Source organism: Bacillus rossius, chromosome 7 (assembly GCF_032445375.1).
Source record: "Bacillus rossius redtenbacheri isolate Brsri chromosome 7, Brsri_v3, whole genome shotgun sequence".
Taxonomy (NCBI): domain Eukaryota; kingdom Metazoa; phylum Arthropoda; class Insecta; order Phasmatodea; family Bacillidae; genus Bacillus; species Bacillus rossius.
This window is the reverse complement of record NC_086335.1, coordinates 705,845-723,699: the sequence shown is the minus strand read 5'-3', so window position 1 is coordinate 723,699 and position 17,855 is coordinate 705,845. Positions and strand designations below refer to the sequence as shown.

General features: G+C 35.2%; 2 protein-coding genes across 6 annotated transcripts in view; one reads left to right on the top strand and one right to left on the bottom strand.

The window, feature by feature from the left end:
• The window catches only part of LOC134533631 (CCR4-NOT transcription complex subunit 6-like), a 515,868-nt gene that overhangs the window by 259,816 nt on the left and 238,197 nt on the right, over positions 1–17,855 (bottom strand). The gene's annotated exons all lie outside the window — the stretch shown is intronic.
• On the top strand, positions 1,665–9,720 carry LOC134533624 (uncharacterized). 2 transcript variants are annotated; one of them, XM_063371113.1, is made up of 4 exons: positions 1,665–1,837; positions 3,800–4,223; positions 4,318–4,491; positions 5,770–9,720. In XM_063371113.1, exon 4 carries the CDS (start codon positions 6,457–6,459, stop codon positions 7,570–7,572), a length of 1,116 nt encoding a protein of 371 aa, XP_063227183.1. In that variant the 5' UTR covers positions 1,665–1,837; positions 3,800–4,223; positions 4,318–4,491; positions 5,770–6,456; the 3' UTR covers positions 7,573–9,720. The 2 variants fall into 2 exon arrangements, with proteins under 2 accessions (XP_063227183.1, XP_063227184.1); XM_063371114.1 differs by having other exon boundaries at positions 3,800–4,491.

The window sequence follows — 17,855 nt, the reverse complement described above, 5'->3', positions numbered from 1 at the left end:
ATATATGAGCCATCCAAATAGCACTCTGAGACACGTAGCAAATAAGCATACATAAAAGAAAAACTCACCGGAATGCACCCAGTCTAACCCGGCGACGTGTAATTAAAATTAAAAACGCAGACGAAAAGATATATTAAAAATAGGAACGCTATGTAAACCGTGTGGAGAGCAACCCGCACAACCGACAGCGTTTAACGATAAGTAAAATTATAAAATAGATTACAAAGCGGGAGCGCACGTCTGTACGCTGTGTATGCACTACTGAAACTGTAGACAAAGTCCTCGTGCGACGACAGCGAGAAGGGGAAAGTTGTTTTTCGACCCTGGCACGCAACATTCTATAGTAGCTTGCAGGAGAGTCACGGAACTCACCTAGGCGTGGAACATGATTAAAAAACGTACAGCCCAGTAATACATGAAACCGCCGAATGCATGTGACAGGAAATACCATAAATCAAGTGTAAATACAAAAAAAAACCTATTAAAGAAAACAAAAACAATCAAAATGATATAGCAGACACAAATGCAATACAGCGCAATGCAGATAAAATCACAGCAGCGAAAACTCCCATGAAATAATACTCGCTTAATGAGACATCATGATGCCTAGAGTAAAAATCCCTATACGTAAATAGGAAAAATAAAACAAACGCGGAACCGCGAAAAAACAAGCAAAACCATCGACAGCAAAAGAAAGAACGGCAATAAAAATACTAATCCAGTTACACATTCAGGAAATAAATAAGGATGGAAACCCCTATTTCCCCCCCCCCCCAAAAAAAAAATTATACCACTAAGCTAAACATAACCCATAAGTAAATCACCTATCGCCTATTTCAATCTGACTAGCCCGGTTATTGGCAGACCAACAAGGAAAGTAATTTGGTTAATACCAAATTTGAGAACCTCTAAAGAACATATATGATCTCTGAGTATATGTTTATGATTATTGGTGGTGAATTACTAACAATCAGTAACACTTTACGTTAAGGGCGCGGTTGACAAAATTGCAAGAAATTCTGAGCACATTTGGGTGGCTGTAATAATCATATTTAATAAGAAATAAAAAACATAATACTGACAAATTAAAAAAGAATGCTTTCTTTCCACACACACCATAGTTAGAAAAAATAAATGACCCACATTCTGTAATAAAGTTAATAATAATACTACCTCTTTACAATACTTTTGGAATTAAGTGGTTTAGTGTTCATTTTGCCTAAAAAATGTTAGATGATCGCTGTCTTATATTTACACGAATATGTAATAACCCTGTTTTTAAACTGTATTGTGTTCGTCATGCTGTGATAAAAAAAAGTATTTTTAATTATTTTTTTTGTGTTCGAAGTTTGCTTTGACTGGTCACAAAATACACATTTTTAAGGATACAAAGCTTTTAAAATGTATAAACTTGTGGTGTAGTGGTTGGTTTGCATTTGCACTTTAATTCTGACTTAAAGAAAAAAAACTATCTCCAGTAGTTTAAACGTAAAACAATAAACAATGAGGATACGCGCGGGAAAGCTGTTCTCTAGTTGAGAGGCGCGCTACCAGAGCGCACTCGATGCCTTATCAGCAACCGCCTCGGCGCAGCTGCGCGGGCTCGGATAGCCCTGCGTTGCCATATCTTTCGACCCGACGTCTCTACTCACTGCTAGCGGGACTGTTGTTCGTGAAGCAATGGGTAAGAGGAAAGTTCACTACTACAATAAAAAGAAAAGTAAAAGGGCGTTAGCGATTGCAGAATCTTGGCGAATAGGAAAGAGGATCCAATAATACAAGATGTAGTAGAAGTGACGCAAGAAACTGAATTGAATGATGCTCATTCTAATACAGAGTAAGTAAGCTTTCAGCTGGAAAAAAATTCAATGTTTTTAAACTGTTTAACGAATATGTAGTAATAATTTTCTTAGTGATGTATACTACGATCTGTAGTATACGTCTTTTATTTTATGAGTAATCTTAGTGTTGTGAATGCTTGTGCGACTTTCGTTGCGTGCATGAAATGAGGTATGCTTACACTTTCCTTTATTAATTCATGATAACATGTTAGTTCGTTAAAAACAAAACAAAAAGTAAGCGTAAATAATTTACGTTTCTGACAGCCACGACAGCTCATTTGCCGGTTTACTTGCGGTTCGTAACGCAGAAGTCACTCAATAAAAAATTCAGTATCTTTACACAGCAAAATGAATCCTTGCAACAGTTAACATTTTGGAATATTAATATTGTAGTTTACATTTGTAACAATGCTGTTATTTCGACTGCAATATTTTGGTTGATGAGGAATGTTGGAAATCTTGATTGTTGTTCGTTGAAAAAAAAGCTAATTGCATAATTAGGTAATATTTTATATGGTGCTTATTTATCATCAATAAATAAATAACAATATATTTCTAATTACTGACATGTTTAAAATAGATTGGAGAAATTAAGTTCTTTTGATTTGATTATTATTTTATATTCCATTTCTCTGCCTAAATAAAAATTAAACGATCTACTTCATAGATCTGTAGTTCGTTCCATTTATAGTTTCTTCACAGTACAATCTGACATATTTTGATGTTACATACCTCTGTATATTATGTCGACATTTGTTTCGTAAAGAAGAATAACAGTTTATTTCATCGTGCACCGTAAGTCATGACCTATAAAACAGTGCGTATTCTGAGTTACAAAAAGCTGTACTTACCTTCAAAGGATAATTTAAGTATGAAGTATTGAATCATGTGACCAGTGTCAGTTGCCAATAAAAGTCAGTAACATGTTTGGCCTTTTCATGTGAAAATCATTATACTTACATGTGTTTCTCAAACTTATTTTTTGTAATTTTGTGAATGAATCGGGAATGCGAACAAATTGCTAATATTTATCACTAATTACTTTTTTTTTTGTGGGGCCATGGCGTTGCAGTGACCAGAACTCTTTCCTCCCGTCGAGGCGGTCCGGGTTTGATTCCCGGAATTTCGCGCTTGCATTCCAGCGATGTTCCATTCCCGCCTCAACTCAACATTAGCTTCAAGCTGGCCTTGTGCGCCCCCCCCCCCCCCCCAAACACCCCCCCCCCCCCACACACACACATCGTTCTTCCTGTTCGGTAGGGGCGTCAGACCCGTTCCGTGTCGACCTCTCATTGCAGCTGCAGACCCTGCGGGATCTTTATAAAATATGTATTTATATAAATATTTATTACTTTTCTGGCTCTTAAATATTAGTTTACAATGCAGTGAATGCGTTAATGTCTATCGCAAACACGAAATTTCCCTTCGTAGAATTGAATAAAATAAAACAATACAATTATAATTCTTAATATCATAATAACATTCATTGCATAGAACATCCACCACAAAAACATTTAATGGTCGAAATTTTTTGGCATTTAAAATTAGGCCCTGCTGCGATACTTTATTTTGGTTACATGATTGGCAACAATAAATAGTTTGAGACATCTTCATCAGCACGAAAAATAACTGGTATTGCATTTGACTTGCTACTCGCAGCAGAACGTCGGAATACAAGGGCGGAGAGAATACTGGACGTCTCCCCCAACTTCGGATTATAGGCATCGAACGGTGCTGTTACCACTTGTGAAAATACTCGCCCGACCTCGCTGGATACGCTGAATGCGCTCTAACCGTTTTGAAACTCGTGGGCCCCGTTTCACAACTTACGATACTTAATACTCTGAACTTTATACTGGTCACTTAGTCAAAAATTTTTTGTGCCTAACTATTATTATATTTCCAAAATACTAAGAGGCCTATTTTTAATTAGATTTTTTTTTTTTTTTGCATTTCAGGGAGAAAATAGTTTTTTGTGACGAAGATAGTAATTTGCCTGCGCTGATTACAGAGTCAGTGAATTTGAAAACTTCTTGGGATGACTTGATGGGAAACAGAATTTTTAATCCTGCTTATGTTTTTCCATTCATGCTTAATTTGCAAGCTCAGCACACAAGACAGTGTACGGCAGGGACCTTACAATTCACAAAAGAAATAAGGAAAGGCATAGAATGTCAGTGGTTGCTGGAGTGTGATGGCTGTCATCGTGAATTCAGAATTTGCAATGAAAAACCTGGCAATGAAACACTTAATAGTGCAGCTGCTTGGGCAGCTATTACAAGTGGAGTCGGGTACACGCAGCTTGAAAATGTGCTGAATGTCCTCGAAATACCTGCTATGAGCAAAAATACATTTTTCAAGAATGAAATCCATTTGGAAAAGGTAACTTGATTTTCGTACAACGACTTTCAAATAATTTAGAAAAAATTTTAAACACTCAATATTATGATATGCAATAATTTCCTTAAATTTACAGGTATGGAATGACTACTTGGAAACAACCATCACAGAAGCAGGTGCACTGGAACGTAGACTAGCTGTGGAAAAAGGAGACGTGGATGAATATGGTGTCCCTTTTGTTACCGTAATTGTGGATGGAGGCTGGAGCAAACGGAGCTACGGGCATAACTACAACGCAGCATCTGGAGTGGTATTTTATTCACTTTATAAATACAAAGTTTGTGACCCATGAACCGTGAATCGTATTCAAAGAATCATACTGACACATTTTGCAGGTTATATTTACTGTAGTGAGTATCTCTTAAAGTATCCTACATCACCCAACGAGTAAGTAGTTAGTGAGCATAAATTAACAACAGAAATGTGTGCAAATTTATGGCATCATCACACACCAATATTTAGCAAACTCCTCGTGATAGTATGTTCTAACTCTTTACACTTGCGGTGTTTAGAGCTCATTTTAATTCAGTTGTGGAAAAAATTACAAACTGCTCTAGGTAGAGTATTTTAATGAGGAATTGTCGTAAACATTAAAATATATTTTAATTACTGTAAAATAATACATTCTCTTCATTACATGTTGTAAATGCAACTTTACATTAAATGGAGAAATATTTCTTTCTATCAATTTTGCACCTTGGATATCAGTGGACATATACCGTGTTTCAGATAGGAATGCCAAATTTAGTCATCCTTCCAAGAGATGTCATTTTCATGACCTTTCTTCTCGCATACAATCTATTTTATGGCAGTATGTATGTAAAGAAGATCCCAACAGTCAATCAGAAGTGATAATGGCATATAATGTGTTGCAAGAGAATACATATTTATGCCGTTATATTTGGCTGTTATTTATTTTATACATTTAGAGTTATTATGTTACTCAGAGAAATGTATAAATTTTATAACTATTTTTAGAAAATTTTGAGTTAATAATAGCATTTGTAACGATGAAACATGCATCTTCAATGCATGTTATACGTTTTGAACATCAATAATAAAATTTTTCCTTTTATTTCAAAACGCTGATTAACATTCATTTGATTTAGGCTTTTGTAAAGTTACTTTCCAAATGAGGTCATTTATTTATGTTGTAGTACTAACAACAGAAATGGATCTGCTGTATATGTACTTAGCAAACCAACCTCCATCAAGGCAATCCGGGTTCAACTTCCGGAGGGGTCGGACATTGGATTTTCGCATGAGAGTAGTGGCTTGCATTGCCGGTGTTCGATGGTTTGTCTCAGGATACTCCCATGTCCCCACTCTTATGATGAACCATCGTTCTCCCCCACCCCCTGGTTTCATCTTCATTGGCGCTGAAGATACAGATGAAGTACCATTAAACCTATATTTACTAATGAATGTTTACTTGCCAATGTTTGGCGTGCTGCTTCTGAACTGCATTTGACTGATTTATTACAACAAATATCTGTAACCTATCAATATGTATTTAATTGTTTTTCAGGCTGTTATCATTGGCCAGGCTACTGGTAAGCTGCTTTTTATTGGTGTCCGCAACAAATACTGCTGTATATGTGAGCGAGCAGCAAAGCAGAATGTCCCAGGGATACCCCATGTGTGTTATAAGAATTGGGACAAGTGCAGAGCTTCGACTTCAATGGAGCAAGATATTCTCGTAGAAGGTTTCAAGAATAGTGAAGCAATGCATGGGCTGAAATACAAATATTTTGTTGGTGATGGCGACTCGAGCGTTTATGCTAGACTCATGCAAAATGTTTCGTACGGACGCTCTATCCACAAAATAGAGTGTTCCAACCACTGTGTTAAGAACTATACAAGTGCTCTCCACAAACTTTCATCCGACAAAAACTTTCCCACCGAAGCAAGAAAAATCTTGAAATCGTCCATTCCTCGTTTGACAGTAGCAGCGAGAAGTGCCATTCGACACTGTGCCAATTCTGGTGACAAAGTTGAAGATCTGATAAAAGATTTAAGCAATGGCCCTTATCATGTCTTTGGTGAGCACTCTAACTGCCGTAAATACTTTTGCTCCCAAGAAAGCTCGAACTGCTACATTTAATCTCTTAAGGATTCCAAAATATTTGATCAGGTTGAAAGTCTAGTAAACAGATTGGTTGCTAAAGCACCAAGACTCATAGCAGATAAGACAAGCAACCAAGCAGAATTTTATATGAGTCTCCTGGCGAAGTACAACGCCGGTAAAAGGATTAATTTCACACAAAGGGGATCCTTCAAGCGTCGATGTACTGTTGCTGGAATGCGATTCCAGAAAGGCCACACTTGGGAGATCAGCCCTTTTAAGAAACTGACTGGAAGAAGTCCAGGAATGGTACACAAGAAGTTAACCAAAAAAAGAGTTCGACAGCATGTGACTATTACACGTCGTAAATTGGAATATTCTGAAACCGACAAGCCAGTTAAACGACATAAAGTCTTCACGCCTGCTGACGAAGACTACGGGCCTGATTCAGAGGAACCTGAGGATTTAAATAATGTGCAAAGAAAATGCGAAGAATTTCTTAAAACTTTGAGTGTGACAGCAGAAAGCCGTGACCATATTGTTCAACAGACGATTGGACAGTCAGATTGTGAACTGTGGCATGAAGCCAGAAGAATACGTCTCACAGCCAGCAATTTCAGGCCAGTTTGCCGGAGGAAAGAGACGACTTCTTGCTCTTCCCTCGTCAAGCAACTTCTGTACAAGCCACCAGTAACAACAGCTGCAATAGAATACGGACGATCAAATGAGTGTGTTGCAATAAAACGTTTTGAAGAAGAAACTGGTTTGTTTGTTGAAAAATGTGGTTTATTTGTTGACTTGGCATACGGGTTTCTAGGAGCAAGTCCTGATGGCTTATTGAGGGATGAAAATTCAATCATCGAAGTGAAATGTGTTCCTTCAGCCATTGGAATCGGGCTCAAAGAAATGGCCAAACAGAAGAAAAGTTTCTTTTTAGAAGAAAATGAAGGAAAATTAATTCTGAGGAAAACACACAATTATTTTTATCAAATTCAAGGGACACTGAACATTTCAGAACGAGATGCTTGCTACTTGATAGTGATGAGTGACCTGAAAGAAAATCTGCATATTGAAAAGGTTTACAAAGATGTTGTATTTTGGGAGAGAGAAATGGTTCCGAAACTTCGTCGGTTTTATATTCACTGTTTGTTACCGGAGATTGTAGAACCAAATGTGAGCAGGGGTAAACGTATTCGTGAACCTGAATATATCCTAAAAGCGCAAGAGGAACAGAAGAAAAAACTGTGCACCAAGAAAAGAAAATAAGGCGAGATGAAGAGTGTATGTAAATAATTTAATTCAGTGCCAACAAACAGAACTTACATGAAAGTAGGTTTAAGGTTAGTTCGTAGACTCAATGAATTGCGAGACAGCAATACCATAATATTTCTTGTAAGGCGAATCAGTGGTTGATTTTAGAAGTAACTAATTTCATTTATCATAGATTTTGCAGAAAATTAAGCAATTTGTGGCTCTGAGTTAATGAAAAGGTATTGTTCGAGTATTTTTTGTCGTGTATACAATATTATTATTATTATTTATCGTTGGTTTTGTGCATTCACTCTACGTCTTACGTAACACAATTTAAAAATGGCTTAGTGTTAACAGACTACTGACTTTATTCCTTAACTTAAGCTATTTAATGATAACTTTCATACATACTTGATAGTAATTGAATAATAATTTCATAATGATATGCATACTCTTTGTGACCAAATTGTAACAATAACATCCACCCAAAATATTATACCTACTGCAATTAAGTTAAGGTTTTACAATGGGCTAATTTTATTTACATTTTACAATTATCCTTTTTTTACACGCTTTTATTAACTTCACTTGTAACTAACTAACTAGGTAACTATGTAACTAGCTAATTATGTAACTAGCTAACTATGTAATCAAACATTGTAAGTTTATTTTAACCTACTTCTAATTGTCTTATCGCTTTTAAACTTTGCAAGTTTATGTAACCCAGATAACAAAACAATTTCGTACCATCGAACTGATCTCACTTGTAACTAAGTAAATAACGAGCTATGTAAACAAATTTTAAAAGTCGGTTTTAACCAACTTCTAATGGTCGTATGGATTTGAAAATTTGCAACTTTCTATAATCCAGATGTATGTATGTATACATATTACAGTCAAGAGCCCCGTATGTAATGGACGGGACTTGCAAACCATGTACCAAGTACATAGCTCTACACAGCTCTACACAATTCATGCTGACATTGGCTGTACATTACTCCTGGTTATAATTATCCAGCCAGGTCCGAATACTCTCTTTCGAAAAAATGTAAATATTGTCAGAATTTTATGTACTCATTTAAATATTTCGTCAGCGAGATTTAAGCTATCATTAATGAAAGACATTAGATATAACTTAGGCTAGGAAAACAAAACTCACTTACGATCGCAAGAGAATGGAGGCTTCGGTAGACCTCAAGGAGAAGGTCAATCATCTCATATGCCAGTGTTTCTCAGCTGTTTGAAGGTTAGGTAATAATAGACTCGGTAATAAAGGTTTTTTTTTTTTTACTTTTGAATTCCATACGATTTTAAGTTTATCAATTTTAATTTCGTAACATGGATTCAGAAATTAAACGAAAAGCTAAATGAAAATACATGTCTCATCTAGAACAAAAGTGTATTGAAGTTACTAACTGGAAGCACCCGTAGAAAATCAGCAATTTATGGTCAGTAATATCCATCAGCACGCGAAGAATACCAACAAAATATTGTCAGCAATAACCAGCAGCACACTGAGAAAATAAACATATTGAACGGAGTAACAACAGCACGCAGAGAAAACGCAACGAAATATTCACAGGAAAAAGCAGAAGCACAAAAAAAAAAATCAAATTTTTGCATGAAAAAATTGGAGCACTTGGAGAAAACCTTCAGAGAGAGAATTTCAAATCAAATCCTGGCTTATAAACTCTTCGCTTAAGCAACTGGAGAGTCATCCGGATTAGATATACTTGCAAAGTTTCAAATCTATACGACAGTTAGAAGTAGTTTAAAATCGACTGCCAATATTAGTATACGAAATTTACTAACAATAAATATCTTAGGATTATTAATAGAAAAAATGACAACGGGAATGCATGTCGCTAATTTATGCAATCGGATTAATATTCATTTTAATTATATATATCAATATTATACAATTTGAAGTAGTTTAAAATGGACTTTTTAAATTTGTAAATACAATGTCTCGTTGAGAACCACGTAGTTCTATTAATTTTGACATATCGCCCCAAGCCTATTATTAACTTAGTCATTTTCAGTAAAAAAATATATATTATTTTATACTTTTTGTCCATGATTTACTAAAGTGCAAATTGTAAAATTATTATGAATGAAATACTTATTAGTGTGTAACTGATTAGTGTGTTTTTTTTGTATTTGAAACTGTATGATAATATTTTAGTTAGAAAATAAAAATTCATGATTTGCCAATATTTTTCGGTTATTCATTAACAGGAAAAATGCAACATTCAAGACAATTTGTGTTGCACTTGTTGCAGTAAAATATGATAAAACCATCTTTGACATTACTTCGATATATACACATAGAGACAGTACGTGTCACCGAATGTGTTAATAGCATACCTATAAAACGAATGGTTTTCATATGTCGTTGGGTGATTTTTGTAATCAAGTAACATGAAATAGTACTTTCTGCAGCTGTTGTTAGTGCAAGGAGCTGGAGCTGGATGTCCACCATCTTTGATTGTGTTGTAAAGGCAGGAAGCCATCTTGAATGATGACATCATCTTGATTTCCAACATTTTTTTTTTAAAGTTATTTTCACCATTTGGTTTCTAAAACCTTTAACCATTTGGACAACGCCATTTTTAATATTATGACATTACGTCCGCCGTATTAAAAATCTTTAAATATTAACCAAAACATTATTATGAATTAAAATTTAGAAAAAAATTGTTGAATAATAAATTTAATAAATTTTATTATAAACTCATTTACGTCATGAAGTTTAGAGCATTGAGACCTGGGTTCTAACCTAAGGAGAGTACAAGGAGAGTAGTTTTTGTAAATATTATTTCTCCATGGTGGTTGCTGGCAGACTGACCCACACCACTTTTACCAATGCATATATTATGCCAACCAATATGACGTCATGCGCGGCCATCTTAGATGCGGTTACGAATGTCTGATAATCAATACTACTGCACTTTAAAGGATAAAAATTAAACCAGTATAGCAGCAGCAAACTCTTTCAGACAAAAAAAATGGTAGTTACAAGATGTTGGTTTATGTAGTCATACTAGTTGATGAAATATATGCTACACATTGGTAAAAGTGGTGGGGAACAGTCTGACAGCTGCCATCATGGGGGAACGATTGAATATTTTGGGGAGGGGGAAGCGGTACGGCTGCACGACCCAAGAATTTTTAGTGTGGGTTTTAACCGACACAAGTATAGGGTGCTCGAATATTGTATATAGCCAATAATTTGGTCTGTATCATGAATTAGAATAAAACTTGAAAATACATATACAGAAAGTTTTCCATAAAACATAGTTTTGATGCTTACGCTGCTGTTTCACAGTCGCTTTTTTTTTTTAATGGAAACAGTCCCCCACAGTGAAGGGCTTCTATACTCCGGGGAGGGGGGGGGGCTGCCCCCTCCCGGGTTTTACTTATACAAATATACACACACATATTTATTCACATCACACACACAGATAAAAATAACTGAAAACGTATATTTCAGATTTACCGAACCCCTGCAGTTGAATTTAGGAGTGCTGAACTGAGTAAGTGTATGCACTCGTAAAGGCAGCATTGTCGCAGCTAAAGTTAAATAATTGTGGTAGTCGCACATAGCTTTATCATTTAAATTGGGCCATTCTTATGTTTATTATGTATCGACTTGCATCGGGTGTCTGGAGGACATGGTAGTACAGTCTACCTTGACTGGCAAGTGCCATACGATTTGAGTATCATTACTTTCATTTGAAATTTGAGTATAGTAACTGTAACAATAACATTGGATTAGTCTTTTGAATTGTTTTATGTTGAAGTGATAAATTATTATGCAAAGAGACTCTTTCAGACAGAACTGTTAAACATATATTAACATTTCCGACGAATAAATAGTCTCCATAACAGTTGCTAAATTGCATTACTAACTTTATAAATAATAAAGATTGGCTGGGTGGCTGGGTGATGGATGGCAGTGGCTATGGATACGCGTGGAAAGAGCCGGCGCGGCGGCCGACTAAGAGCGGGGAGGTTTGGGAAGGCAGATGCCAATACGCGTGGCAACACTGCTACGGCTGTGTGACGCTGGAGGTGGGGGAAGGTCTGAACTACGCGGTTATCTGGAAGGCTTATCGCGAAGCAACCTGACACAGCCTCCTCCTCCGACAGCCGGCTCTCAACTGAGCGCTTCCTGCTAGCCACACGGTCTATATACAGTCTAGAGGAGTAGTAGGGAACATCACTTCGACACCAACTACCATGTTACACCAACAGAATACAGATTTGCGAGAGTGGCGATTTTTTATGCTTGAACCGCGCCCTTAAGGTGATCCACTGGGTTATTTATAAACACAAAATTATACTTATCATTAATCTTAATTTTTACTCCAATTCCAAAAATAACTCAAACGATTCACTGTTGTAACATGAATAGTTGTATTACTGGAAATGATATTGTTTTCACATTACAACATTCTAATTGGAATTTTTACAAGAATAACTATATTCAGTAGAATGGTTTAAAAGATTAATATTGCACACCTCTTCAAATAAAATTTTAATATTTATATTGCAATATCATCTTGGAACTTGATATTACAAATATTGCTATATTCAGATGTAGTAAAGTTTGAACTTATTTTAGCTCAATCGGGACTCTTCGGTTAGTATCTCAGGTTATATGGGTGTAAGTAGGTGAATCAGACATAAGATTGATAAACTGTTGTCGGGTTATGTACTGCTACTAATTATAAGCTTGTGGAGTTGGAAAGATGTAAAAATTTCTCGTAGTTCATAGTTACCTCAGAATATGCCGCAAGTTAGGGACGATACCACCTTAAGATATGGTATTTCAACTATACCGTGAACTGCGGATCTCAGTAACTACATTCGTACTGACGTAGTGATGTCCTAGTTCTCGATCTTCCTGATGATGACTCCACAGGAACAGCGGCCTCTCGATCTTCCTGATGATGACTCCACAGGAACAGCGGCCTCTCGATCGTCCTGATGATGACTCCACAGGAACAGCGGCCTCTCGATCTTCCTGATGATGACCACAAGAACAGCGGCCCTCGGTGTGTACAGCTGGATGTGGTACAGGTCCCGGTGTGGACAGCGATTGTTAGTTGATGGGTCTCCAAACCGGCGATTCTTGATGACGACGAAGGGCAGTTGTTCACATTCTTGATAATGAAGCAGTGATTTACTATCCTCGATGAGGCATATGTAGTTCTTGACTATCTTCGACGACGATTATGTAGTTCTGGTCTATCTTCGATGACGACTATGTAGTTCTTGAATACCTTCGACGACGATTATGTAGTTCTTGACGAATATTGGCAGCGATGAACTATAAGTTTAATATAAATTTTAGATTCGTACATTTCGAACTCTCCGTCAAGTTTGCTGCTTATCATTTTCTTTCATGCTCGCCGTTCGAATTCACCATTCCTAATAAAAATTCTCCCTCGACCTTGTAATTCAAAAGCAAGAATAGAGTAAGTAGCAAATAAATATTTTTAAATCCAAAGATATCGTTGTTAAAAGTTACTATGAAGTATAATGGAAAGAAAAAGAAGAAAGTTCCCCAAAACACAAGTTGTGTCAATACTTCACAAATAAATATATACAAATTTTGAAATTAAATAACATTATTAATTACTATAAACTACTGGTTGGTTTATAACGCAAAGAGTAAAAGTCCCTATACGTAAATAGGAAAAATAAAACAAACGCGGAACCGCGAAAAAACAAGCAAAACCATCGACAGCAAAAGAAAGAAAGGTAATAAAAATACTAATCAAGTTACACATTGAGGAAATAAATAAGGATGGAAACCCCTAGTTCCTCCCCCCAAAAAAAATTATACCACTAGGCTAAACATAACCCATAAGTAAATCACAATAAACAAAAAACCAGTCTTAAAAAAAAAAAAATCAATCTACGAGAACAAAATCATAAAAATACCACACTCTCCAACACACAAAATGGCATGGCCCGAGAAATGACAACACAAATAAATATCAATAACCATAAATACCTACATCCTCAAAATATGTTATTAAGCAACCGAAACATAAGAGACATACATACACAACAGGAAAGAACGACCAAGCCCAGGGAAAGATCCGAAACCAAGACCTCCCACCCCGCACCACCACACCAACTGAAGGAACAAGCTAAGAATGATAGAAGCGCTCATGCGACACGAAAATATAGAACGTAAACCCTGTAAAACGAAGACAGAAATAATTAAAAGCCAGCGGAACAAACCAATGCGCGAACGAACGGCACAACACCAGAGACAAAACATGTGATTTTCATATGTTAAAAAAAAATAAGACGCACATACGAGTCTTTAGTGCTACATTCATTAATAAATAAAATAGGTTATAGTATTTGTGTAGGCATAGTGTACTATAGTTATTAAATAGGAAGTACAAAGCGATATAGCCACAAGAAGTTGTTAAGTAAAAATATACTAAAAAGTGTAAGTATAGCCATTAAATAATATATATGTAAGTAAAACGTGTTATACCCTAAACCAAATAACTGCAGGTTTAAGCTCTTATACTCAAACTTTGTAGGAATATAAACATAAGTCGTTTTAACGGTCTGTGTAATACAAATGCTTATAGGTAGATCATCAGCTCTGACTAATTTGTCCTTCATATAAGAAAACTAGTTCCCGGCTATAAACATAGCATGTTATTCTAATAATAAAAAAAAACTATGTATCATTATAAAATAGTTATACAATCGTTACTAAATAACCATTTTATTTATTTATACAAAAAATATTAAGTGTTATCCATCCCTTTCGCTCATGACATATACATAGAGAGTGTGTGGTGTTCTAAATAAGGAGTGTTGACACCCATAAAGGAATATTATATGAGTCATGTTGTACAGTAAGAATGCTTATAAGATTATTGTTAACTTTCCATCAAGGCTAGATAAAAAAAAAACAATCTCTATATAATGGTACATGAATAATCAGAGACAAACTATAGTCTTCATACTAGTAAATAATAATTAAGGATATATCGGAGTAAATAAAAAAAATAACCTATATATAACTACATCCCAATAATCATAGGAAGCTCTGGCGTTAATAACAAAACGTAAAATAAAAGGTTACTGGTTCAGTTTTAAATAAAAACTACATTCTACTACTACGCATTCCATTAAGCATAGGAAGCACTATAATCCCATTCCGACGAAACCTGAAATGGACATACCAGTAATGTTTGTGAAAGAACACACGAGGATATTCATATTAATAACCACTTAGACAAAATCGTTTACAGAATAACAGACATAGCAATTCCATGCCTCAAACACCACATCGCTTCAACGATGGTCCAGAACACAAAAATTATATCTGCCTTCCTCAAGAGACTGCTACAGTCGCCTCGGCGGACCACTAGTAACTTTCACATCGCCGGAGGGCAGACGGAAAAAACACACACGCAGCGTCCTCCGACCACAAGCCCCACAGCTGTAATGCTGGATAAAATAATATATTAAAATATGTAAAACAACAAGGATGCCTTGCAAACTATTAAGTATGACACCCATGCCTTTAAACCATGTATCGTGAACGACGAAGCCCGACAACGACTTTCAAGTGACAAGGAGTAAAGAATAAAAAAATATATATATATTTACATGAAAGTAAACATGTGGTGTACGAATACTATTTGCCCACCAACTATGTACTACCTACTAGTGCTAATCCATTTATTGCCAGACATAAATTAACCAATTATTACTATATAAAATATCTTTACATTAAAATAAATAAAGTGTCAGGAGAATACTAAAAAAATAAGTATTGAAGTAACTGAAGCGTTTACACAAACAAAACTGTATAATTCTCATCATAAACATTCCTTGAATTTGAACCCGCACATAGACAATTCGTTAATATTACCGTAATATAGTTATCAGTAATAAATAACAAGACAACTCGAAAAACCAAACAACGCCTACAGGCATATAGAAATATGCAACCTACATCGAAACGAGCACAAGACGCAAACCCAGACACTTCATAAACCCACAGAGATGGCCAGGAGAAATTACATTCCACATACTACAGATGCTGTACTAAAAAATACACGAATATGCCAATGAGAACAGGTGTAACCGCCATAACTGAAAAGTATTATATAAAAGAATCAATACATTAATACCACAACCTCAAAAATAAAAAAAAATAAAACAGGATAATGAACTAAAAGAGCAATTTCAAAAGTCTAAACTGAACAGAAAATTAGGCAAATATTGATGTATACACATGAGAGTACAAGTAAGTAGAAATATATATTTTAAAAAATTACATTACCTAGCGTAAGAAAAAAAATGCATTCAGAAAGACCAGACATCGCTTCCACATCACAAAATGTTCGATGGTAATAGTCACAATCCCTAATAACATACATGTGAAATAGAAAGAGAGACCGACTTTAAAAATACAACCACTCGTTAAAGACGTGTAAAAGTTAAAGGACTAAGCTAAATTAATATAATGAAGCCACATATACGTTTGCGACAAAACACGATTCCTATACTAAATGTCACATCCCAAAAAAATAAAATTCATCATCTAAAATAAAAAAGGTTTTTTGGTTCACCTAAACGAAACCTAGTTTCAAAAACCCATATGGAAGAGAGATTCCGCATTATAATAAAGTATATTGAAAGGAATTTCGAACTCTAGAGACCCATGGTCTTCGCACTACTCATTTTAATTAAATTATGTATGTTGGCCGACAAGTTGAGAAAAATGGATTAGATTTGATGTTTGCTCTTTAAAGTGCTATGTAGTGACAAGAAACGATAAAAGCGGAATTATGTATATTTAGATACCAACCATACAATTATAACAACTTAAATACGAAACATATAAAAAAAAATCCTCGCGTATGTCGTATATATAGAACCATACTGTCACCAGTAGCTCCCTATACACATAATGAAGTAATAATAAAACATCCAGTGGTTACAAACAGAAATATTACAAAAAATATGCACTTAACAATCAGTTAGGTTATCCAGAAGCATATAGTAATAAATATACAATTGAAAAGCAAACCAAATTACCAATAATATGGAAACACTTCAAAAAAAGAAAACAAAGTTCAGACATTACAAACACAGAAAGGTGAAAAAACGCAAGTAGATCAGTAAAAGCTTCAAAGACCAATTCCCTCGCGGATAAAGGACGATAATCATTACAGTAGCACACATTGTCCCACATATGTATCGAAACACAGGGTTAGATCGTAACACACACACACACACACGACTTCCAGGTTTCCACCATCATGTTTGGAACCTTTATACTTATTTTAAATTTAAATTTACATTGATTAAAAACGAGAACTGTAATATATAAACAATAGCACCGATAGTAGATAAACACAACACACTTAATAGAATATTCTCCATCACTTTCACAAACCCATCCGTGAAATAAAAAATGAAGCAGCCAAGAAAAAGTATCGATATAAAGACCTTAAATTCTGCCGGCCACCGCAGCCCAGCATGAATTGCCAGACGTGTCCTTCACAGACAGAAGGGGTTGCCAGTGCGCAACCAATATGTAATTATTGTAAAAGACTCAATTAAAACAATCAAACGTGTACGTTAAATCAGGCTAGCATTCTCATTGTTTAAGTGAAAACAGGCCGGAACACAACTTGGTAAAATAATATTAGCTATTCCTACACCTTAAATACATACAATGTAAGAAATCGCACTAGCCAATTTACACTCATATTCCACAAAATATAAGTTCACCGAGATACAATGACACACGAATATATGCATGGATGATAGATAAATACTATACAACACCCCCCCCCCCAAAAAAAAAATTCAAAACATATATATCAAAATACACTTTAAATACTATCCCAATGAAGCAGAAAATTCCATTACACCCCAAACATTGTATATGAAAGTAAGCACATATCACAATTGAACTAGAAAAAAAAAGCTAGCGAACACAGACAAATATTCATCATAACACCATTGGGTGGAAAGAAGATAGTACCATCAATTTCATCTCTACAGCCACGTGCATTAAGAAAAAAAAAATATAATTATACTTTTATTAACCACACAGGAATCATTTAGTGTATAATCGTTGTGTAGAAAAATTAGGAGGATAAAATTACAATGTATTTAAAAATATATATACATACATATATATATATATATAAATATATATATAATTACAACTATTAAAAAGTATGTGTGCTAACTCACAAGTGTAAAACCATTAATGAAAACTTACAAAACCA